Raw genomic sequence first — 23,043 nt, forward strand, 5'->3', positions numbered from 1 at the left:
CGGCCGCGGCCGCGGCCCCGGCCCCGGCCCCGGCCCCGGCCCCGGCCCCGGCCCCGCTCCCTCAGCCTCAGGCGGGTTCCCGCCGCTGCGCCGCCTTTAAATTGCCCGCGAGGCCCCGCCCCGCTCTCTGATTGGCCCCGCGTCGCCTTCCGGCTCCCATTGGCTGCGTCCCGCGCGGTGCCTCATGGGGGTTGTAGTCCCGAGCCCCGCGCGATGCCCCATGGGCGCTGCAGGCTCCCCGCCGCCCGCGCCCCCTGCCGGCGGCTCCCGGGACAGCAGCAGCAGCTCAGAGCCCCGGCGGGCGGAGGGTCCGGGAAGGTCCCGGGGGGTTCCGGAGGGTCCGGGAAGGTCCCGGGGGGTTCCGGAGGGTCCGGGAAGGTCCCGGGGGGTTCCGAGGGGGTTTGGAAGGTCCCGGGGGGTTCCGAGGGGGCTTGGAAGGTCCCGGGGGATTCCGGAGGGTTCGGGAGGGTCCCCGAGGGGGGCTTCGGCCGCACCGTTCTCAGGGACCTTCTTCTCAGGGCTGCGATCCAGCCCGGCGCCGCCGCCGCCTCCAGCTGGGATCGGTTCTGGGAACAGCGCCGGGACCCGCCGAGGCCTGGGACACACACACAGAGCTGGGGGAGGGAGCACACCTGGATCACACAACACTCACTTGGGGACACACACACACTCACCTGGAACACACAACACTCACCTGGAACACACAACACTCACCTGGGGACACACACACACTCACCTGGAACACACAACACTCACCTGGGGACACACACACCCCCATGACACAGACACACACATCTGAGGGACACACAGCCCTGGGACACACACACACACACACCTGGGGACATGAACACTCATTCTTGGGAACACACACACCCCTAGGACACACACATACAGCCAGGAGGACACCCAGCCCCGTCCTGTCCCCAAGGCCACTCCGTGACCGCAGTGCTCCCATCCTCTGATCCCATCACAGCCGCTCCGGAGGTGGCCGCTGTCACCTGCCCGTGCCGAGGCAGCGGGGATGGGCGCGTGTGCCCGAGGGTCCCAGTGGCTCTGTGTGGCCTGACCGTGTCCCCTCACAGTGGCAATGCTCTGTTCCTCGAGGGACACCCCCTCATGGGGCCACCTGGGCTCTGGGGACAGGGCCATGGTAATGGTGGCAGCCCAAGCGGCCCCGCTGAAGGTGATGAAGGGACAGGGAGCCTCTCGTGGCTGGGCTGGTTTGATAAACCAAGCGGGGTCGGGATGGGGGGTGGTGGTGGCAGGAAGATCCCGTCCCCAGGGTGGGGGACACTGGGGACACACACAGCAGACGGGGAGAGATCACAGCTCTGCTTTACCATGTTGTCACCCCGGCGGGGGGGGGGGCAGGACGGCGGCTCCCCCCGCCCCAGCACAGCCCCCCGGGGCCGTGCGCGTCTGTACAGCCGGACCCCCCCGAGCCCCCCGGCATCGCCCCGCGGCGGGCAGAGAGAACGGGCGGGACAAGGGGGCACAGCCAGGGATGGGGGTGCCGTGGGGCAGCGCGGGGGGCACCCGCAGCTTTTCGCCACCCCCAAACCTCTGCAGCCCCAAGCCCTCAATTGGCAGCCTTGGTGTGAGCTCACGGGAAAAGGGGGGTTCTGGGCACCGAAGGCAGCCGGGAGCGCGGGGAGCAGCGGGGGAATCCGTGGGCTGGACTGTGGCGGGGGGTTCCGTGGGGCTGGGCAAGAGCGGGGGGAGCCGGGGGGCAGCAGGGAACCAAACCACGGCACAGGGATGCCGTGGGGCCGGGGGGTGACTGCGGGGGCTGCCGGGGGCGGTGCCGCGGCTCCGGGCTCAGTCCGAGTAGATGATGAAGCCGGAGAAGGTGCTGTACTTGTTGTTGTTGCCGCCGTGGGCTTTGCCCCCGTCCAGCTTGATGAAGACCTCGTCCCCCGCGTCCAGGTGCAGGATGACGCTGTTGCTGGCGTAGTCGTAGTTCTGATCGGCGTCCTGCGCGATGGCGCTGGCCCGGACCTGCCCAGGGGACACCGCGGGAGCGGCTCAGGGCACACCTCGGCCCGCGGATCCCACGGGACACACACATCACATCACAGCACATCATATCACATCATATCATATCACATCCACCCGCCCCGGGGCCCCGGAACCCGCACCGTGCGTGAGCTGGTCCCGGGTGGAGCCTCTCCCCGGCCCGGCGGGCACAGACACGGAAGCACGGCACAGACACGTCTGGGTCTGACTCAGGTGCAGGACAACAGCCCAGACAGGATTCTGATACAGGACCGCAGCTCTGACACGGAACCCCAAATCCATGTTCGGATACAGGACCGTGGGTCAGACACGGACTACGGCTCTCACACAGGACCCTGACTCCGGATTCGGATGCAGGACCCCAGCTCAAACACAGGAGCCCAGCTCCAGATTCCCATGTGGGACCATGTCTCAGACACAGGACCCCAGCTCCCAGCTCGGATGTGGGAGCACAGCTCCATCATGGGACCCCAGATCAGGTTTGGGTGCAGGACCCCAGCTCAGACACAGGATCCTGTCTCTGGGTTTGGATACAGGACCATGCCTGGGACACAGGACCCATCTCCCAGCCCAGCCCCAAACCAAAGCACTGCCCCAGCGCAGCCCGCAGCCCTTCCCAGGAGCTGCACAGAGACCGTGAGTGTGTGGTGAGAGCAGAACCCCCCGTCACACGGACCCGCACCCACTGCGAGGCGGGATGCTCCCCCATAAAGGTTTCCTGCAGATGAGGAAACCTCGCCTCAGGTGCTGGCAGAGCCAGAGGATCCGTCACCGCCTGGAGAAGCGGTTCCGCGGCTGGAGCCCGCTGCCGCTGCAGAATTCTTTGGGTAATCAAATCTCCGCTGGCGCCTCGCGGGGAGATCGCGGCGCTGGGTGACAGTGACAAGGCGGCTGGTGAAATCCCAAGTGAAATGCAGAAGCTCTGCGCCGGGAGAAGGTGCCGCTAATTACAACCGACGAGAATCGGCTCTTAATTGGCTCGCGCGGGGCGGGCAGTCACCGGCGAGAGGCTGCGGTGTCCCGGAGCGGGGACAGAGGGACGGCTGTCCCCATGCAGTCCTGTCCTTTGCCCCCAGGACCCCGGGGGACCGCTCCTCCCCAGCCGCACCTCCCCGAGCCCACCGGCAGCCTGCGATGCTGGGGTCAGACGCTGTTAACTCTGGAACCCAGGGACGGCCAGGCTGCTGGTCCCATAGGATTTGTTCGTGCCCACGCAGCCGTGTCCCTCATGCCACCAGCAACGCTCACCCTACTAAAAGTCACCCTTTGTCTGCCCTGCCACCGCGAGGGTCCCCATTCCCGGTGGGGACCCTGAATCCCAAGCAGTCACAGCGCCCCAATGTCCAGGGGACGCTGCCTCTCCTGGGGTTTTGCTGAGGAAGAGCAGTGAGGAAAGAAGCCGTGAGGAAGGCAAACCGGGAAGAGCCATTTGGTGCCGGGCTCCCACCATCGTCCCCCCCGCCACAGCTGGAGCTGCCCGGTGCCATCCGTCTTCCCTCGTTAGGGATCCGCCTCGTCACCGCTCCCGCCAGCCCTCGCTAACCAGGGAAGATAAATGGCAGCGCTGGGCCGGGCTGAGCCGCTCCCGGCACCGCAGAGGCACAGGAGGGGGGGCTGCCACCACGGCCCCCCGCCATGCCATCACCCCCTTGTTCTATGCCTCAGTTTCCCCATGGCACAGCCGGGAGGCGGGAGCCGTGGCCCCAGCCTGGACTCGGCTGCAGCCGCTGTCCCTGACCCCAGTGACAATGCTGGGGGTGTCCCCGGTGCTGGGGACACTCTGGAGCGGTCCCCAAGGTGGCTGCACCCAGGAGCTTTCCGGAGGACAGGGGACAGTGCTGCCATGTGCAGTGACACTTGGGGCCTCGGGGACACCACGGACCCCACGGCGTGGCAGCAGCTGCCTCTCCAGACCCCCAAACGCCGTGGCAGGCGCTCCTCAGGATCCTCGGGCACAGCTCTGGGTGCCCTCGCAGCACTCCCGAGCACAGCTGAGGTTGCCCCCGCTCAGACCCCCCTGGGCACAGCCGCAGATGCTCCCCCCGAACCCCGGACAGAGCAGTGGGTGCTCCCCGGACCTCCCAGCAGGTCCTTTTGTACCTTTGGGGACTGTCCCCACCAGTCCCCTGGGGCTGTGACCCTCCCTGAGCTGTGGATGGCCGTCCTACAGCCTGGGGACCACAAACCCAGCCGGTACCAGCCCTGTCTGTCAATCAATCAATCAATCAATCAATTAATCCATTAATCAATCCATTCCTCCGTCCGTCTACCTCCCTCCTCCAGCTGCCCTCGCCTCAGCTATGGGCTAATACAAATAATAATTAATGCTAATTAACCACCAGCAGCAGCTCCCCTGGCTCTCATTAACTCCAGCCCTGACCCAACGGTGATGGGCGGCCCCCAAACCGGCAGCACCCAGGGGATTTTTTGGGGGGTCAGAGGGGGCCCCCCAAGTTCTGACTTGCTCTGAAGATGCCAGGATTGACCTTTATCTGCTGGCATCGCACACCATGCCAGGGACGGGGATTTTTGGCAGCAACCAACTAAATAACCCCATTTTTTAATTATTTGGGGCATTGCGAGAGGGGGAAATCTTCTTTAAAGATATCGATGCGGCGATGCCTTGTTAGTAATTAACAACCAGTTAATTAAGTTGCATCGCCCGCCCGAGTGTGGCTCCTCTTGACAAGGGGCTCCACAGCTTCTGGAAAATCATCCAGGAATGTCGATGCCCCGCAGAGCTGGGGGGGTAAAGAGGTCTGGGGTGATCCCCAAAAATATTTTGGGGGAGGCAAAAGGGTTGAGGTGAGGTTTTGGGGTGCTCAGTCCGGAGTTACACAGATGCTGCTTGGAAGAAAGGGCCAGAAGTGCTAAGCGGCGCTGGAACCCCCCAAAATTTAGGGCTGGAGGGCGGTGGAGGACAAAACCAATCCAAATAAAAGGAAATTGGAACTGTTTGGATAGAGAAAAGCTGCCGAGCGGCTCCCGCCGTGCTGCCGCTCGGAAGGGCTCGGAGCCGAGGGGTGAAGCGCCGCGGCCGTGACAAGGCTCGCACTCCCTGCCTCACACCCCGGCTGTTTCTGGGGTGATAACTCAGGTTTGGGTTAATTCGGGGTCTTGCATCCTCAGGACAAGGATGCGCCGCGGGTTGTGATGCCGGAGGAAAGGATGGGAAGCGGGAGCAGAGTGAATGGAGCCCGCGGGAATGCGGTGCCATCCAGGGGAACTGAGCTCGGGTGACAGCCCGGGGGTCACAGCCACATCTGGTCCCTCGAGTCGTGACAGGGAGGGGGACATGGCGTGGAAAAGGGACACCCGAAAAGCGTGTGGATGGTGAGGCTGAGTCCTGGCGTTGGGGGTTCCAGCGGGATGGGGTCGGGAGGATGCGGGAGCGGGGAGGGGGAAGGATGGAGCCACCCTCGGGCTGTGTGTCCCCCGCGGTGTCCCCACGCAGCCCGTGTCTCCTGACCCAGCAGCAGAGCCGGCTCCGGGCTGGGGGTGCAGCCCCCCAAAAGCGGGGCAGGCACTGCCCCCCTCGAGGCCACCGCGGCCGCTGTCCCCGCCGGGGGGGAGCCCTGGACCTCCAGGGACCTCAGCGGGGACAATGGCATGGCCGGGGGGACTCCGGGGGCGCAGTGGGGGTGCCCCAAAACACCACAAGGAACATCTCCGTGGCCAAGGAAAGAGCTGAGGGAGCCCCTGGGGACACGTCAGGGCTGATGGCGACTGTCCCCAGCACTGGGGGAGGGACAGGGCACGCGGGGCAGCGTCTGGCAATCGGAGGAGGATGGGACACCCCAGGGGTGCACCCGGAGCCCTGCACTGCTCTGGGGAAGGACAGGGCACCCCATGGGGCGCTCCTTCAGTGCGGGTAGCACCCCGGGGACGAATCCCGAGCCTGTCATTGCCACTGGAGGAAGGAGCATCCTGGGGGAGCATCTCCAGCACTGAGAGAAGGATGGGGCACAGTGAGGATGCAGCTCCAGAGATGGGAGCAGGACAGAGCCCCCCCTTGGTGCACCCGGAGTCCATCATGTCACTGTGAGGAGAGCAGGGCACCCTGGGGTTACAACTGCGCTCCCAGGAGGGGGATGTGGCACCCTGGAAATGCACCCAAATCCCATCATTGTCACCGAGAGAGGGACAGAGCATCCTGGGGGTATATCCCTGGGGATAGGAAAAGGACAGGGCATTCTGGGGGAGCACACAGAGCCCATCTTCACCACTGGGAGAAGGACAAAGCACCCCAGAGGTGCATGTCAGTGTCTGGGAGAAGGATGTAGCACGCCAGGGATGGACCCAGAGCCCATCATTGCCACTGGGAGAAGGATGTGACACCCTGGGGATGGACCCAGAGCCCACCACTGCCACTGGGGGAAGGATGTGACACCCTGGGGATGGACCCAGAGCCCATCACTGCCACTGGGAGAAGGATGTGACACCCTGGGGATGCATCTCTGGGGCTGGGAAAAGGACGGGGCCCCTGGGGAAGCACCCGCAGTCCATCATCAGCACAGAGAGGTTGTGGCAACCTGGAGGTGCATTCCTGGGGCCAGGAGAAGAATGGAGCACACAGAGGACGCATCGCTGGGGCCAGGAAAGGACGGGGCACCCCATGGAAGCGCCCGTAGCCCTTCTCCCGTGCTTGGGGACAGCAGAGCTCCCGCTCCCGCAGGGGGAGCCGGGACGGGCAGCCCTTACCTGCCCGTTCTTGCAGAGGTCGGCCCACATGCTGGTGCCGTCGCCGCCGCGCATGAGGACGTGGTAGGTGAAGAAGTAGGTGCCGGGGATGGCGCAGGTGAACTTGCCCGAGGCGGCGTCGTAGCTGTTGCCCAGGTTGGTGACCACGTCGTCGAACTTGAGGACCTCGTAGCCCTCGTGGGGGTTCTTGAGGCCGGCGTAGAAGGCGACCCGCGGCACCGTGCTGTAGGTGGCCGCGCTCACTGCGCCCGTAGCCCCCGGTCCCGGTAATCCCGGGGGTCCCGGTCTTCCTGCTTCACCCCGCGCCCCCACCGGCCCCGGCGGTCCCGGTTCTCCGGGCGGTCCAGGCGGTCCCGGTTTCCCCGGTCTCCCCGGTTTGCCTTGAGGACCTTGCACCAGGGTGGAGGGCGGCGGGAGGGGGCCGCGTTCGGCCGGTTGCGGGGGGGCGGCGGGGCCGTAGGGCTCGCAGACCATCCGGCAGGTGCCCAGCATCTCGTACCGGCCGTCGGTACCGGCGGAGCTCACCAGCACCGGGATGAGCACCACCAGCACCAACACCATCACCACCCCCGCCGCGGCCGCCAGCAAAGTTTTCCGGCCCAGGCTGAGCCGCCGCCCGGCCGGGGCGCGCTGGCGCCCGGGGGAGGGAATGGTGCCGGCGGGGGGGAGCAGGGCGGCGGCGGCGGCGGCGGCGGGGGGGCTCGGGCTGGCGGCGGCGGCGGCTCCGCTGCGCTCCGCTGGCTCCGGTGCGCCCCGCGCCGCACGGGCCACGCCCACCCCACCGGGCCACGCCCACCCAGCAGGAGGACACGCCCCTGACCACGCCCACCCATCAGGACACGCCCCCGCCTCTGCCAACCGCGCCCACGAGAACGCCCCCGCCCCCCCCACCCGCGACCCCCTCCCTCCGAGGGAGGGAAACTGAGGCAGGGAGGTGGGACCGGCTGCCCCACTGACCCCCCTCAAGCGCGCAGGATCCCTCGGTGGCCCCGGCCCCGCGTGGTCTCCCGAGCCACGCCCTGTCCCCACGCCGGACCCCGAGCACTCCGAGGGTCCCCGTGGCGCTGGGGACACCCCTGGGACCCGTCACCTGTGTCCCCACAGAAGAACACCCGCGGGGGGATGGTCCCCAGGGCCCGCCGCTACTCCCTGCCTCAATTTCCCGTCCCACGAGGGACCACGCTTTGGGACAGCCCAGGTGACACCCACGTGGCCAAGCATCCATCGCGGTCAACCGTGGGTCCGTGGGACGGGATGTCACCGCTGGTGGCCACAGCGACAGCGGGGCACCCGGAGGTGCCACCGCGGGCACGGCCGGGCTGCCGAAAGAGCCGTCCCCGGGGGCCGAGCAGCCGCGGGCTCATGACACGGGGACACGCGGCTGCGCCCGCTCCGTCGCCTGCCATCTCCATCAGCCTCGGCGGGGACAGCAGGACGCGATGGCAAGTGACAGGCGCCGCCAGCGCCGGGGGTGAGCGAAGGACGCGGGGACGGGGGAGGGGGACACGGACACACAGGCGTAGAGCGGCCTGGGGCTGCTCCCAGCGCCACTCACCTCAGCGGTTCGGTGGCCCCGGGTGACAACACCGAGGTGGCATTAACCTCGGTGGCACCTGTGAGGTTCATAGGGTCATCATCCCCCTTGTCCCCAAAAAAGATCCTGAGGGTGCATCCCCTACCCCTGTGCAATAGCCCCAAACCCCAGGGGACACACGGGGGACAAGCTCCACCCCCGCCTCAAAAGAGAGGGGACCAAGGGGACGTTTGACAGTCATCGATCGCCCCCACATGTCCCCCGGCTCCCGCAGAGGCTTTAATCAGCGAGCAGAAATCAATTAGCTGCCTTTAAGGAGGCAATTATTCCTGGGGGCTTTACAAGGCTAGGAAGGGGGAGAGTATTTTGGGGTGGGGGTGCTGCCAGCACCGTATCCCCCCCTCAAAGTTGTCACCATTATGTCACCAGCTGTCTCCCTGGTTCTTTTCTCCATCATTTTTGTCGCCCCCCCCTCCACACCCCCCTATTCCTCGTTATCTTTCTGTTTTAACAAGCGCCTAAAAATACGCCTCACGAGGTCACGGGCTGCGTGAGTCACCAGCAGCTCAGGGATGGCGTGGCCCGGGTGGGCAGGGGGCTTTGCGTGGGGACAGGGTGGCCATGGAGGGGACACAGAGGGAGGACAGGCTCACGCTGATTGCTTGACTCACCTAGAGGGTCAGGGGACATCCCTGGTCCTGGCTACTGCATCCTTGTGGCGGGGACACAGCCCCAGGTCACCTTGTCGCCAGAGGACATCGCGTCCCTTTGGCGTAGCCACCACCCCAGGCCACTGCATCACTCTGGGCCACTCTGTCCCCATGGCAAGGCCACCGCCCTTGGCCACCAGCAGGACAGCCTCAGCACTGCCGTGGGACAGCAGCACTGTATGGGCGGGCACAGTACCCCAGGTGACACCGGCTGGAGCCCCCGAGGTGCTCCCTGTCCCTGTCCCCAAGCCCTGCACGGGGAGGGGGCGCAGTGCAGCCCCTCAAAGCAGCTCCATCCACCTGGGCACAGGGAAGGGATGGACAAAGCTCCAAAGGGCCACGTTTGGGAGTGCAGGAGTTGGGAAAGGGACAAAGGTGGGAGGTGGCAGCAGCAGTGGCTGCCGTGGTTGTGAAGGCAGCGATGGCAGCAGCGATGGCAGCAGCGATTCCAGTGACAGCAGTGACTCCAGTGGTAGTGCTGGTGGCCACAATGGTGGCAGTGGCTGTTGCAGTGGTGGCTGCAGCGGTGACAGCAGTGGGTGTCACAGCTGCAGTGCTGGTGGTGGCTGCAGCGATGGTGGTGACAATAGCGGCTGTGGTGGCAGCAGTGGCTGCAGTGGCTGCAGTTGCGGTGGTGGCTGCAGTTGTTGCAGTTGTTGCAGTTGTTGCAGTTGTTGTGGTGGTGGCTGCAGTTGTTGCAGTTGTTGCAGTTGTTGCGGTGGTGGCTGCAGTTGTTGCAGTTGTTGCGGTGGTGGCTGCAGTGGCTGCAGTTGTTGCAGTGACAGCCGTGGCAGCGGTGGCTGCAGCTGTTGTGGTGGTAGTTGCAGTTGTTGCAGTTGTTGCAGTTGTTGCGGTGGTGGTTGCAGTTGTTGCAGTTGTTGCAGTTGTTGCGGTGGTGGTTGCAGTTGTTGCAGTTGTTGCAGTTGTTGCAGTTGTTGCAGTTGTTGCAGTTGTTGCAGTTGTTGCAGTGACAGCCGTGGCAGCGGTGGCTGCAGTGGTTGCAGTGGTTGCAGTTGTTGCAGTGACAGCCGTGGCAGAGGTGGCTGCAGTGGTTGCAGTGGTTGCAGTGGCTGCAGTTGTTGCAGTGACAGCCGTGGCAGAGGTGGCTGCAGCTGTTGTGGCGGTGGCTGCTGCGGTGGCTGCAGCTCCGCTCGACGCCCGCCGCTCCTCTGCAAAGGTTAAGCAAACAGCAGCTCCTGCAGAATCGATGCCGGCCGAGCCCTCGGCTGTTTGCTTTGGCAGCGCGGCGCGGGGGCGGGTGGGCCGTGCTGGGGACACCGGCAGCGGGGAGGGGACAATCAATGCTCCAGGGGCGCACGTTGGGCCGGGGGTGGCTGGGTCTCCCCACCTCCCGCTCGCTGTAGAACTCATGGAGGAGGATTTGGGGAGGGGTGAGGGTGGCCGAGTCAGGGCAGGGGGCTCGTGGGGCCGGCACTGTGCCGTGCCTCAGTTTCCCCTCCTGGCGTTGCGGCAGATACTGTCCATAGTACCGGGCTTGGCCAGGGGGACAGGGACACTGTGCCCCCCTGCACCTGCCACCCAGCCCTGCAGCCGTGGCTCAGCCCAGGAGTGGCTCAGCTGGAATTAAGACAGAGCTGGACACAAGCAATGAGCCCAATGTCAGCCCAGGAGGACAAGCCTGGGGAGGGAGTGGCCGTTTGGAGGCTGCCCCGGTGACAGTGCCCCAAATTCCAACCGTGTCCTCAGGATGGGCTCTGGAAGGGGCCATGGGAAGGGGACATTCAGCTGTGGGCAGGGAGGGCGAGCTGTGGGGTGGCCTTGAAGGACAGCTGGATGGCTGGTTCGTGAGCTGGGTGGTTGGTGGCCCGCTGGCTCGCTGGCAGTGAGCGGATGGCAGTGGCTGGGTGGCTGGGGAGGGTGGGCTGGCTGCTGAGTTGGTTGCCTGGCTGGCCAGTTGGCCACATGACTGCCTGGCTGGCTCATTGGCTAGATGGCTGGTTGGCACCAGTCAGGCTGTCTGTCCAGCTGTCTGTCCGCTTGTCTGGCCAGCTTTGCAGTTGGTTGGTGGTCCCAGGGGCTGCCTAGCTGGCCATGGCAGCCCTGGCCCCGGGGCCAGCAACATCCCAGCGTGTCCCAGCCCAGCAGCTGGCGCTGTCCCTGGCCCAGCGGGGGGAGCCCGGCCGCAGGCAGGGGGAGGCCGAGGTGTGGGTGGCACATCCGCCGTCCCTGTCCCCGTCACGCTGCCTCTCATTACGGACACGGCGGGGCCCGTCACCCTCCCACCGAGCGGCAATTAAGGGCTGACAACACCGGCAGCTAATTAGCGCCAGCGGTGAGTGCTGGGAGGTGACGGCCGCGTGGCTGGAGGAGAGGACGGGCCCGGGGGGACATGGGGTGGGAGTGGCCGGGATTTGGGCTGCTGGGAGCAGCTGGGCTGTGGCGGGGGTGCCCCACGGCCGGTGGGGTGTGACACGGAGGGGGAGCGATGTGACAAGCGGGTGCCAGCGATGCTGTGAGCAGGGGGTGGCACTGCGGAGTGTCCCGCACGGGGACGGTGTGCGGCACCCCGGGCTGTGCAGCGACGGTGACAGTGGGTGACACCCCGCGGGCCACGCAGTGACAGTGACACTGGGTGATACACTGTGGGCCGGCAGTGACGGTGACAGTGGGTGACACCCCGTGGGCCACGCGGTGACATACCATTGTGTGACAGACCCAGCACCAGGCACTGACGGTGACTCTGTGTGACAATCCACGGGAGCTGCAGTGACACTGCGTGGCACCCGGCGGCCCCACAGTGACAGTGACACCCTGTGCACTGCGCGGTGACAGTGACACCATGTGACACTCCAGGGAGCAACAGTGAAGCTGTGCAACACCGCAGGGCTGCGCAGCAGCTCCGTGTGACACGAGTGGGGCTGTGCAGCCACGGTGACACTGTGTGACACCCCAGGGAGGTGTGCAGTGACACTGACACTCTGCCACACCCCGGGGGCCATGCAGTGGCAGTGACACCTGTGACAACAGATGCCATGCAGTGACACTGGTGACACCAGCGCCGTGTAGTGACACCACGCTCGCCCCCTCCCGCCTGTTCCCCTTTGTGGGTATTGAGGTGCCCACCCAGTTCCCACCTGGGGACATCACCCTGTACCTGCAGCCTCGTGGGGAGACATCTGTCCCCACCCCCTGCCCCAGCGGGGGTCCCATGGTGGGTGCACCAAGGAAGGGGGGCTCTAGGAATGGGGTACACCAGGGAAGGGGTGCTCTGGGGAAGGGGTTACCCCAGGGAGGGAGTGCGCTGTGGAGGGGGGACACTACAGATGGGATGCTCCAGGGATGGAGCTCCAAGAAAGGGAGGTTTCAGGAATGGGGTGCCCCAGGAATGGGGTGCTCTGAGGAAGGGGTGCAGCCGAGAGGGGGTGCCGCAGGAATGGGGTGCTCCAGGTAGGGCTGCTCGGGTTCATAAGGGGGTGCAGGAGCAGGGGGTGCAGCAGGAGGAGTGTCCGTCTGTCACGAGCCCCCGCCAGCCGCAGCACAATCGATCCGGCCGCCAATTTGCACAGTCAAATATTTGGCTTCGCGGCGCGGGGCCGGTTCTGCTCGAGCCGCCCCGGTGGGCGCAGGCCCGCGGTGACGGTGGCGGCTGCTCCGCGATCGATGGTGGGATGTGCGGAGATGTGCGGAGATGTGCGGAGAGCTGGGGCGGCCCCAGAGCGCCGGGCCGGGGCTGGGGCCCTGGTGCAGCACCCGCGATCCTCCATCAGCACCCACGGGCCTTGGGAGCCCATGTGGAGCCCATGTGGAGCCCGCTCGTGTGTGCTCACCTGTGCCACGAGCGCAGGGGCTCAGCCAGGGTGTCCTCCAGGCCCCCCTGATCACCGATGCCACCCAGCCCAGGGAGCTGAGCCATTTGTCACCGGCAGGGGAGGGCTGAGGCTCGGCCACACGGCCACAGGTGTCCCCGAGGGGGCTGGGCAGGAGTGGGACTGGCGGTGCTGAGGCAATCGCGGGGCAGCTCCCACGGATGGGCATCACACAGCTCCCATGGACACAGCTCCAGAGCCCTTTCCCCGTGGGTGCCAACGCCTGGAGCCGCAGCCCAGGCAGGGGGCTCAGCCCCCAGCTCAGCCCAGAGCCCTGCAGCAGGCTCCCCCGGCCATGGCAGTGAGCCCAGTGCCTCACCGTGCCCCCAGATCCGCTCGCTCCCTCGGCCCCGCTAAACTCGTTAGCGGCGGCCGAACGTCAGCCGGGCGGGAGCGAAGCGCCAAATGCGATTACAGCCCCGTCTGCTCCGTCCTTCCACCCCCGGCCCCATTTATCGCGGAGGCGGGCGGGAGGGAGGCGGAACTGGCGCTTATCTCCGCCGAGAAATCCCGCTCTGGCTCTGATTTATGGCTGGCTGCGAGGGACTCCAGCGGCACTGCACAATTATGGAGCATTTAGAGCACGGAGAGGTCAGCGCTGAAGCACAGCTCCCCCAGCACAGCTGGAAGGGTCGGGGTAGCCAGGTGGGCGCTCCAGCCCAGGGATGCTCCCTGGGGCTGCACAGGGACCACCAGGTCTCTCCAGGTGGGTGAGACATGGGACCTGTGGGTGAACACTGGGGCCCAGGGGAGGACAGGGATGGAAGAATGCCTGGCTCCAAAAAGAGGCACGTGCTGGCTGGGGACACCCTGGGAAGGTCCTGTGCCTAAAGGATGGCACAGGGGACAGGACACTGCCTCACAGGACCGAGGCCAGGCAGGAGGGTGGGAGCACCCTGGAGGATCCCAGGGATCACCATGTGCAGGGAGGTGGCCAGGGGCTGGCAGCACCCCCTTTTCTCCCAGTGTGGGGATAAGCAGTGGCAGTGGGGACAGGGGTACCCCAGAGGGAACCTGCTGGGCACAGAGACCCACAGCAGCTCCAGGATCAGATCCCAGCAAGCCAGACCCACCCTGTGGGGTGCCCAGCACCAACACTGAGGCACAGCCTTCCCAAGGAAGGTCACGGCAGGGCTGTTGCTCCAAGCAGCTCCTGGAGCAGCTCAGGGATGTTTACTGGGAAAAGCGGGAGCAGCCAGCAGCTCTTCCTGCGTGTGCTGAACTTTACAGAGCGCAGCCGTGCCCCGGCATAGGAACAACCTGGGAGCAGGCTGGGAAGAGCCAGGGGAGCAGTCGTGGGATGAGGAGCAGCTGCTGTTCAGTGTTTTATTAAAACAAAAGTGAAGACCCAACACCCGCCTCGCCCAGGCTCAACTCTCCCACCGGGAAAGTGCCGCCGAAGGAAGCTCAAACAGAAGGAAATGAGTTTGAAGGAGATCAGGTCTCGGCCTGCTCCAGTGTGGATCAGACCCTTGGATCCAAAGCCAAGGGTGACCCATGAGTGATGGCCACAGAAACAGAGGGCAGGGAAGAGGAGCCCCCAGCTGAACAGCTGATTCATGTGAACGAGGTGCTGTCCTCCCCCACCAATGATTTAACAAGTTTCCATTAAATCAACATGAAAGAGGGGAAATCCCAAACCTAAATCTGGATTAGGAGGGTTGAGCTGTGAGGAATCACCCCGGGAACCCTGGAGGCAATTACAGGGCCTGAGAAGGCACCCAGCCCTAGGGAGGAGATTGTCCTGGAAGACATTAAAGTGAGATTGTACCCGATTAAAGTGAGACTGTCCCGGATTAAAGTGATATTGTCCCAGATTAAAGTGCCTCAGCTCACTGAAGTCCCACAATAGAGACCCACCTGGGGACAAGGGCCTCATCCCACGGGTACAGCTGGTGGGTGAGAACCTGAGGAGGGAGAATGTGCCTAAAAAAACCTCTGCCTGTGTTCACCTTGGGAACTGTGCAAGGAGACGCCTCATGCCGCTGTCTGCATTCAGCTGGCAAAGCTCATTAACAGAAGTGGCCTTTCACTGCCCTTTTCAAACAGGGAAATTCAGGCCCCTTTCCTGACTAAGAGAAAAGGTGAGTTAAGAGATGAAATGCCTGATGAGGAGGAACACCAGCCCTCCAAATCCGGCGACAGCCGTGCCCACCGCCAGCCGTGCCCAGAGGAAATCCAGGGAATCCTCGAGGCGGGCGTGCAGCCGCAGGACCTGCCGGCGAGTGCTCTCCCGGTCCCCGGAGTTGTCAATGACGTGGGTCGCCCACTTGCGCTTCTCCTCCAGGGGCAGCTGGGAGCTGATCCGAGCTTCGGCCTCAGCCACGCCCAAGCCGCTCCTCTTCATCAGCCGCAGCAGCTGCGTGCCGGGGTCACTGCCGGGAGAGCACGGGGCTGAGCTGGGGGTGGGAAGGAACGGGGGATCGGCCTTCCTCGGGCAGCAGGGGGAATCACTGGGATAAAATGGGAATGAGAGAGGTGCCCCCTGTCATTTCTGACACAATCAGCCGGTACTTGGACCAGCAGAGCCACCACTGCCTGGGCTGTTCTCAGCATTCACAGCCTGGAACAGTGCCCCAAATCCTGCCCTGATAGAGCATGGGTTGTGGAAGTCCCAAAGGCAGTGAATTCCCCTCTGTGATGGTGCCAGGTTCCTGAGAAAGCTCAGGAAGGTCCTTGTGCACTATAAAGGGAGGTGTTGCTTCTCTCAGTGGGCTTTGCACCAGGCCTGAGGCTGAACCAGAGTGGAGGCACATGATGGGCCCCTCTGAGAGAGGTGGCATTGTCCCTGTCCTCATCGTTCCCAGAGCACTTACCAATAAACCAGCACTGTGTATTTCATAAACCTGGTCAGTCCACGGGTCTCAAAGAGCAGAGGGATGTCCAGGATCACGTAGCGGTAGCCTGTAGAGATGGCAACATTCCCCAAAAAAGAGCACAGTGTTAACCCCCATTCCCAAACCCCTCACACTGCACACACACCATGGCCAGGAAAATCAAAGCAAGCAGGAGCTCTACAGCTCCACGATTACAGCTGAGCAGAGCAGAGCCTGCTGGCCCTCCTCCCTCTCACAGGGAGGAAATGGTTTCATTCCAAGTTTCCAGAGGAAAAAAAAAAAACAACCCTAACCTGGCTGCTCCAGACCAAAGGTGAAACTGCAGAAATATAATGAGGAGCTGAAACGAGGAGCTGAAATGAGAGGAGCAGTGCCTGGCTGGCAAGAGCGGCAGCCGTGCGCTGTGCTGGCCTCTCGTGGGAAGCAGTGCCCACAGCACGATCTGCTCTCCACTCCTTCTCTTGTCCAAGACTTCACCAGGCTGCAGCCATCTGAGCCAACATTTCCCAGCTCAGCTTTCCTCCCTTTATGAAAAGCTTTGGCTAAACAGTTCCATTTTTGCAAGGGGAGCAAGGAAATCCCCGCAGACCTCCTGCAGCTGTGACACTGAAACACAGGGGAGCCTCCAGGCACAGCCCAAGGGCTGAACCCTCACCAAAACTGGCTGAGTTTGGTTTAAAAGCTGTCACCACAGGGAGCAGAGGTTGTCACAGTCAATTGCTGTCCCCTGTTTCTCCCCATGCCTCTGCCCTTGGCCCATGTCTGGGGTGGTGGAAGATGCCTTGCTGAGTCTGGGGGAAAGGGTGAGGGGAGGGGAAAGCTCTAAGTCAGGACTTCACTCTCCTGTGTCTCCAGTCATGGGGACACCTCAGGTTTTGTTGGTGTCCCCTCTTTATAATCCCCCTAAAACCGAGCTGCCCACAGCAAGTAAAGTCTTGACAAAGACATCATCATCCAAGGAGCCACCATTCCACCAGCATCTCTGCCCTGAGAGGCTTCTTGCTGTCCTCTGATTTGATCGATCAGAGCTTTCCTTACACAGCGATCCTCAGAGACAACATCCAGCTATCCCAAATCATTAAATCCTGACTAATGAGGACAAAGCAGCCTGCTGAAGCTCACAGCGCTCTCGCCGAAGGCCAGGACAGCATCCGCCTCCTGAGCCTGCAGCCCCGAGTTCAAGACTCCATCTCTGGCTCCTGGCACTCCTGCCTGTTGCTTCCTTTGTGCTTCCTCCTCCTCACCCTGCAGCAGAGCTTGGCCCCGTGGTGCCCTGGCCCGTTCAGCTCTCACAGGGCTCAGCTCTGATAAGCACCACGAATCCAGACTGACTCTATTAAAGCATCCGTCTGTCTACACGGAGACCTCCGGAACAGCTGGTGATCTTATCTGGCATTTCCCCAGCCCAGCCTGACAGCTGCATTTGTTCCATTTATCAGGGGGAACGCGGGATTTCGGAAGCCACAGCTGTCAGCCCATTCCTCACCTTATCGACACTCAAAGGGCTCCACAGCTTGCACTGAAGCTGGAGCAGGCTGGGGGCAGGGAGGGATATTTGGCCGTTTCAGGAGTGTGACATTATCCGGTGGGTAATCTCGGCAAAGCTGCTCCCGGGCCTCACAGATACACTTTAAACAGCACAGAAAAGCGGTGAAGGGAAGCAGTGAAAGGCAGAAGTGAATCAGGAATGAATCCTCCAAACACTGACACCAAAGGCCACCGGAGGCAGAGCACAAAGGCTGTCACTCAGCGTCCCTTCCCTTTCTCTATCATTCCTTTCCCTCTCCCCACATTCAAACCAAAGGCTCAGGGAGAAGGGATGGCTCCTGCCCAAGCAGGAGTCCTGGCAGGCCAGACATGGCCTCTTACCGAGTACAAAGTACTTCAGGACCTGCTTCAGCATCTCCTTCAGGATCTCAGGGTGGGTGATGGAGTTCAGCAGCCGCCGTTTCTCTGGCTGGGAGAAGATAATGTTTCCAAGAGCCTCACGATTTATCTCACCGTTCTCCAGGAGGATCTCGGTGCCAAAGTGCTGCAGGATCTGCTGATGTGCCTTGGAGTGGGGCTGCACCACTGAGAACATCAAACAGCCAGGGGTGAGAGCAGGTTTTACAGCACAGTCGGTGTTTGCATCAGCAGTCACCCTCAGATGGGGTTTGGTCATTAACTAACGGAGCTGATGCTCCCATGGCAGCACATCTGTCCTGGCACCACATCTGCACAGCCTGGCAGCTCCTGCCAGAACAGCCTGCCAGCCCAAGGTCTCTTTGAGGGCTGACACCCAGGAGATCAAAGCCCTGCAGACATGAATTCAGCACCACAACCCTCCTGGTGCTGCTGCTCAGGGTGACCAGTCAGCAGGGCGGGCAGGAGGACACGGTGACGGCCACACGCCACAGCTGGGGCCAGAGCTGGGCTGAGCCAATTCCCACCAGGGATGGAGCAGGGAGATCCTAAAGGGACCAGGACCAGCTGGAAACTTCAGCACTGTGTGGATACTCACTGCTGCAACTTGGCTCTGGATGCTGCTCAGGTTTGTTTTTTTTTTTTACTGTCTTTCACATCACACATTAAATTCTTCAGGAAAATGAACACAAAAATCTTCTAAAAGCTCAATCCCCAATCAGCCCTTGCAAGGGCTCTGACGTTACAAGAGTGTATAACTTTAAAGCCACCAAAAAAAAAAAAAAAATCACCAGCAAAAGGGATGAAGCAATAAAACCATAATTAAGCTCCAGCTGAGGGTAACCACAGCGAAGGACAGACTACAGATAATCATCTCTCCCAAATCCAGGAACATTGCCACAGGTTGTAACCTCAGGCCAACCTCATAAAAGTCTTTAAGACCAATTTTTTTCTCCCATGGAATATCACATGGAGGCAGTTTCAGGATGGGTGAAATCTATATAGTAAACAAACACATATAAAAAAGGAATTGGTGCAAAATAAAGTGATTGGCAGAAAACTTTCACAGAGTATCTGTAGTGTTTTCCTACTGCCTCTGAGGGCTTTTAGCACCTCCAGCAAATTTCCTGCACCTCCAGGGGAATTACAGTGCAATAAAATGTTAAAGCAGCACAGCTTTGAGTGGCTACACATTAAGTTCTTTACCAAACAGAAAAGCTCAGGCACTTCCAAATGACACCATTGCACCATGTCTCAGCAGCAGATCCCAAACTTGCTGCTTGCAGAAACCTAGACTGGTTTGGGGGAAAGCTCATCCAGTCCCACCCTGTGCCACGGGCAGGGACACTTTCCACTATCCCAGGTTGCTCCAAGCCCTGTCCAGCCTGGCCTTGGACACTGCCAGGGATGGGGCAGCCACAGCCACTCCGGGCACCCTCTGCTCTCCTCATTCGCCTGATGGGGTGAAGGGATTAACATCTCACAAGTAATCAGGGAAAACAAGGTCTGCTCCTGTCCTACTGAGTCAACAGATCTGGGATTCTGGGTCTTTTCTCCAGCCCAAGCAGCACATTTCAAGAGCAGCATGAGGCAGGTGTGCAGTTCAGGAGCACAGAACAAACTCTCCCTGATCTGGGATCTCTGGAGCTTCTTTTTTTTTTTTTCTTTTTCTTTTTTTTTTTTTTTTAGGACATTAATTTTGTGATCTGATCTCTCAGGACCACCAGACAAACAACATCCAGCACAGAGGGATATTCTCTTTCATCCACACTCATAACTGAGTGACAGGATGGGTGTCCTGGGGCTCAGGGGGAGTACTGGACTAGCCAGGAGATCCCACTTTAGAGGGAACCACATTCATTTTTGCCCAGAGTTGGCTTTCAAAGCTGGGAAGCATCCCACACCAGGGGATAGAAACTCAGAGCGCAATCTCCCCACGGTGTTTATTAGGTAATGATCTTCTTTTTTTCTTTATTAGAAATATATCCTAGTTCCAATGCCCCCGGGCAGCTGCTCCGCAGCCCCGCGGACTGGGAAGAGGGAGGGAAACCCTTCTCCGATGTACCCAGAGCACCCTCTGCCGTCAGCGCTTCCCGGCAGCGATCCCGGTTGTCAGGGGAACCTCAGGGAGCAGGACCAGCTCTAGAAAACTCACCCTGCCTGGCAATAACATCGGCATCGATCACGGCACAGCCCAGCTCCCGCAGCACAGCCACCACCGTGCTCTTCCCCGACGCGATCCCACCCGAGAGTCCCACCAGGAACATCGTGCTCTGGGAGGGAAAGACAAGAGCTGCAAAACATGCCAGGACAAGGCCATTTTGTTCATGCTGAGCACATCAAATATTTAGTCCCAAGCAGGCAACTTCATTCAAAGCTCATTTTCCTACTTTCTCAGGGCATCACTGAGACATCAGCAGGATTTTGGCACCCTCTGAGCTGGATATCCCTGTTCTACAGGCTGGAGGACAGTGTTGGATTAAACAAGGCTTCTCTGGACCCCTCTAACTCTGGATGTGCCACTTGAGCCCTAAGTTCCTCCAGCTGGTTATCTGCAGCTTCAGCAACTCGTTCCCCTTTAGCATCTCCACTCATCAAACCAGAATCCCATCTACAGCACCCTGAGTCATGGAATCATGGAATTGTTTGGATTGGAAGGGATCTTAAAGCCCATCCAACTCCATCTCCTGGTATAGGCAGGGACACCTTTCACTATCCCAGGGTGCTCCAAGCCCTGTCCAGCCTGGCCTGGAACACTTTCAGGGATCCAGGGGCAGCCACAGCTTCTCTGGGAAACCTGGGCCAGAGCCTCACTGTCCTCATGGGGAGGAATTCCTTCCCAATATTCCATCAGGCAGTGGGAAGCCATTTCCCCTTGTCCTGTCACTGCAGGCCCTTGTCCAAAGTCCCTCTGGAGCCCCTTTAGGCTCTGCCAGGGGCTCTGAGGATCCTTCTCTCCTCCAGGTGAACACCCTCACCTCTCCCAGCCTGGATTCAGAGCAGAGGGGCTCCAGCCCTTGAAGCATCTCCATGGCCTCCTCTGGACCTGCTCAGAGAAATCAGGAAATTCCTGGCAGGTTTGTCGAGGGTGACCCAGGAGCAGTGAAAGAGAATTCAGACAATATCTCAGCCAGGACTGGGACACACGAGGCCTGAGAGGGAGAGCCCTGCTCAATCCCTGCAGCCACCTCTGACATCACTGGGACTCAGAACCCACAGGGCACTCACTGAATCCCATTCCCTCACCACTGGCAGCCCTAAGGACAGGGAAATCACAGCTCTGAGCAGCAAACTGGTGTCTGTGAGCTGCCAAACAGGGCTCTGAGCACAGATCTGTGCTTGCCCTTGGCCTCGAGGCCAGGAGGGCATTGGTAACGCTGCTCCCACAGCTCCTGCACAGACATCTCCCTGCTCAACCTAGACCCTGCAATCCTCTAAATCCTGCTTGGGTGCTCTCAAAACCAAAAGACTCAGCCACACTGAGGCAGCTCTAGAGAGCTGAGGGGACTACTGTGAGTATCTATATCCCAAAAACACAACAGCCTCAGCAGGCTGGGTACAGACTCCAGGGTCCCTCCTGCAGCCCCAGCCCAGAGCGTCCAGGCCTTTGTGCAGCCAAGGACAGCAGCTCTGACTTTGCTGTCATCCAGGGTGACACCATGGGTGAGGGGCTGAAGCTCCCACAGCCCAGCCTGTGGCTGTTGCATCTGAGAAGGAATTGGCTCCATCACCTTTGGCCAGGAGCCACAGGTGAGGCTGCAGGTAGTCACCCTCTGGCTGCCCCTTGCCCAGATCCTGCTCCCTCCTGGTAGCCCAAGCACAACAATCTCAGTCACCATCACACTGCCTAACCTGGCCCTGGCCTCCCCCCTCCCTCCAGACATCATCAGCCCCCCAAAAATTCTGCACATAAAGGAACCAGGTACCTACTGCCCACACTGTCCCCAGCAAGTGACACCCAAGGACAGCAGGTCACGGGGCTGCAGCAGGGCTGAGGATGGGTGAAAACACAGCACTGCCACCCTTTGGCTAGAAAACAACAACAAAAAGACACTTTAGTCATAATTCAGTCCTACAAACAGGACCCAAACCCACAGTTTGGAGGGAAGCAGGGGCTGGGCAAGTCCTGTGGCAGCTGGAGGCAGCTCAGCAGAGGGAAGGAGCAGAGCTGGAGCAGAAGCAGCAGCCCCTGCCAGCAGCTCAGGCAGCAGCTCCACCGAGCACCAACCCAGCCTGCAGCAGCACCATGTGCTCCTTCCCTTTTCCAGACACCAGGACAACAGATGGGGATAGCTCCAGCAGCAACAAAGGGGATCCAAAAGGAATCAGAGAAGGCCAAAATAATAACAGCAAACAGCAGTGACTGGGGAGGCTGATGTACATCCCAAGCAGGACCTGGACCCCACAGGGAGCCTCTCCAGTGTCAGAGGGACTTGGAGTGACTGAGGGGCTGTTTATTTATCCCAGCAAGTTAAAATCCTGCCCTCCCACCAGGATTTTATATTCCCACTGCTACAGCCTGTGAGGGGCAACACTGCACCAGGAGGATCCAGATCACAGCAGTGGAGGCTCCATGTGCCTGTTTTGTAAAAATACACAAAAAACTCTCCTGCCCTTGTAAACACAGGGCTTTAACTGCAGTAACCCCAGCGTTCTGGCCTCCAGCCTCAGCTGGGACTTGCTCCCAAAACCCTGCTATTTCTGTCCCTCCACCGCATGCCTCCACCCCAGGAATTACTGCAGGGGGAAAGCAGCCCTTGGAAGGGTTATCCTGGAAACCAGGCCCAGCTGGGGATCTGAACATTTATGCTGTCCAAGGGCTTGCACAGATCTCAGGCATCAATATTTAACAAGCTCAGGTTTGAACTGCACTCGAGGGGAGAGGCCAGCCCGCTCCTGCAGATGTTACCAGCAGGAGCCAGAACCAGTTTTCCCCCAAATACACCATTTTGGGGGATATATTTGGCCTGTTCCAACTAAACCAGACATGGGGAAAAACAGAACACGAGCCACAGAGGCTGGTCAGGCTGGAAAACTCGGTGAGCTGAGCAGTGAGGAACGGGGAGATGCACCAGGGCACTAAGGAGATGTTTTTCAGAGAATTAAGTGCCCCAAAATTCCTGTGTCCCAACTCCTGCGGGTTTTGATCACAGCACAAGCTGTCAGCCTCAATCCATCCATCCATCCGGCAAGCAAAGGGATTGGGGATAAAGCTGCACCGTGTGCCCAGCACCATCCTACACCTGGCCCTCCTCTTGAGCCCATCCCCGTCTCTGGCTGGGGATGAGAGAGCTGGTATTTGGCTTGAGGAGGCTGCAGTTAAAGGGAAGAGTCATCAAATACATCGTTAATTGGCGGGGAAAGAGCCGCCGCCACAAACACCTTGACCCACCCCGCGGGACGCCGGGGGCACCATGGCCCCCGCCCGCCGCCCTCACCACTCACCCTGCCCGGCCTCACACGCCCCGCAGTGTCCCGCGCGCCTATTGGCTGGCGGTGGAGGCGGGGGTTTC

At 61.2% G+C, this 23,043-nt stretch overlaps 3 protein-coding genes across 7 annotated transcripts in view; 1 reads left to right on the top strand and 2 right to left on the bottom strand.

Moving 5' to 3' along the window:
- Nucleotides 1–1,449: 1,449 nt before the first annotated feature.
- Nucleotides 1,450–23,043, top strand: part of ACBD4 (acyl-CoA binding domain containing 4) — a 61,585-nt gene continuing 39,991 nt past the window's right edge. The window contains exon 1 of the mRNA XM_058858294.1: nucleotides 1,450–1,468. The gene's annotated coding sequence lies outside the window, so the exon portion shown is untranslated. The remainder of the gene's footprint in view (nucleotides 1,469–23,043) is intronic.
- C1QL1 (complement C1q like 1) lies at nucleotides 1,476–7,475 on the bottom strand. The gene is made up of 2 exons (XM_058858300.1): nucleotides 6,718–7,475; nucleotides 1,476–1,998 (listed from the first exon to the last, which is right to left on the bottom strand). Exons 1-2 carry the CDS (start codon nucleotides 7,276–7,278, stop codon nucleotides 1,819–1,821), a joined length of 741 nt encoding a protein of 246 aa, XP_058714283.1. The 5' UTR covers nucleotides 7,279–7,475; the 3' UTR covers nucleotides 1,476–1,818.
- DCAKD (dephospho-CoA kinase domain containing) lies at nucleotides 14,070–23,015 on the bottom strand. Of its 5 annotated transcripts, none has more exons than XM_058858298.1 (6): nucleotides 22,976–23,011; nucleotides 21,461–21,559; nucleotides 19,686–19,803; nucleotides 17,495–17,698; nucleotides 15,605–15,692; nucleotides 14,070–15,163 (listed from the first exon to the last, which is right to left on the bottom strand). In XM_058858298.1, the coding sequence occupies exons 3-6, from the start codon at nucleotides 19,795–19,797 to the stop codon at nucleotides 14,878–14,880; spliced, it is 690 nt and encodes a 229-aa protein (XP_058714281.1). In that variant the 5' UTR covers nucleotides 19,798–19,803; nucleotides 21,461–21,559; nucleotides 22,976–23,011; the 3' UTR covers nucleotides 14,070–14,877. The 5 variants fall into 5 exon arrangements, with proteins under 5 accessions (XP_058714281.1, XP_058714280.1, XP_058714278.1 ...); XM_058858297.1 differs by having other exon boundaries at nucleotides 21,457–21,559; XM_058858295.1 differs by having other exon boundaries at nucleotides 19,686–19,823; nucleotides 22,976–22,996.

The sequence above is a fragment of the Poecile atricapillus genome, chromosome 27 (genome assembly GCF_030490865.1).
Source record: "Poecile atricapillus isolate bPoeAtr1 chromosome 27, bPoeAtr1.hap1, whole genome shotgun sequence".
Taxonomy (NCBI): domain Eukaryota; kingdom Metazoa; phylum Chordata; class Aves; order Passeriformes; family Paridae; genus Poecile; species Poecile atricapillus.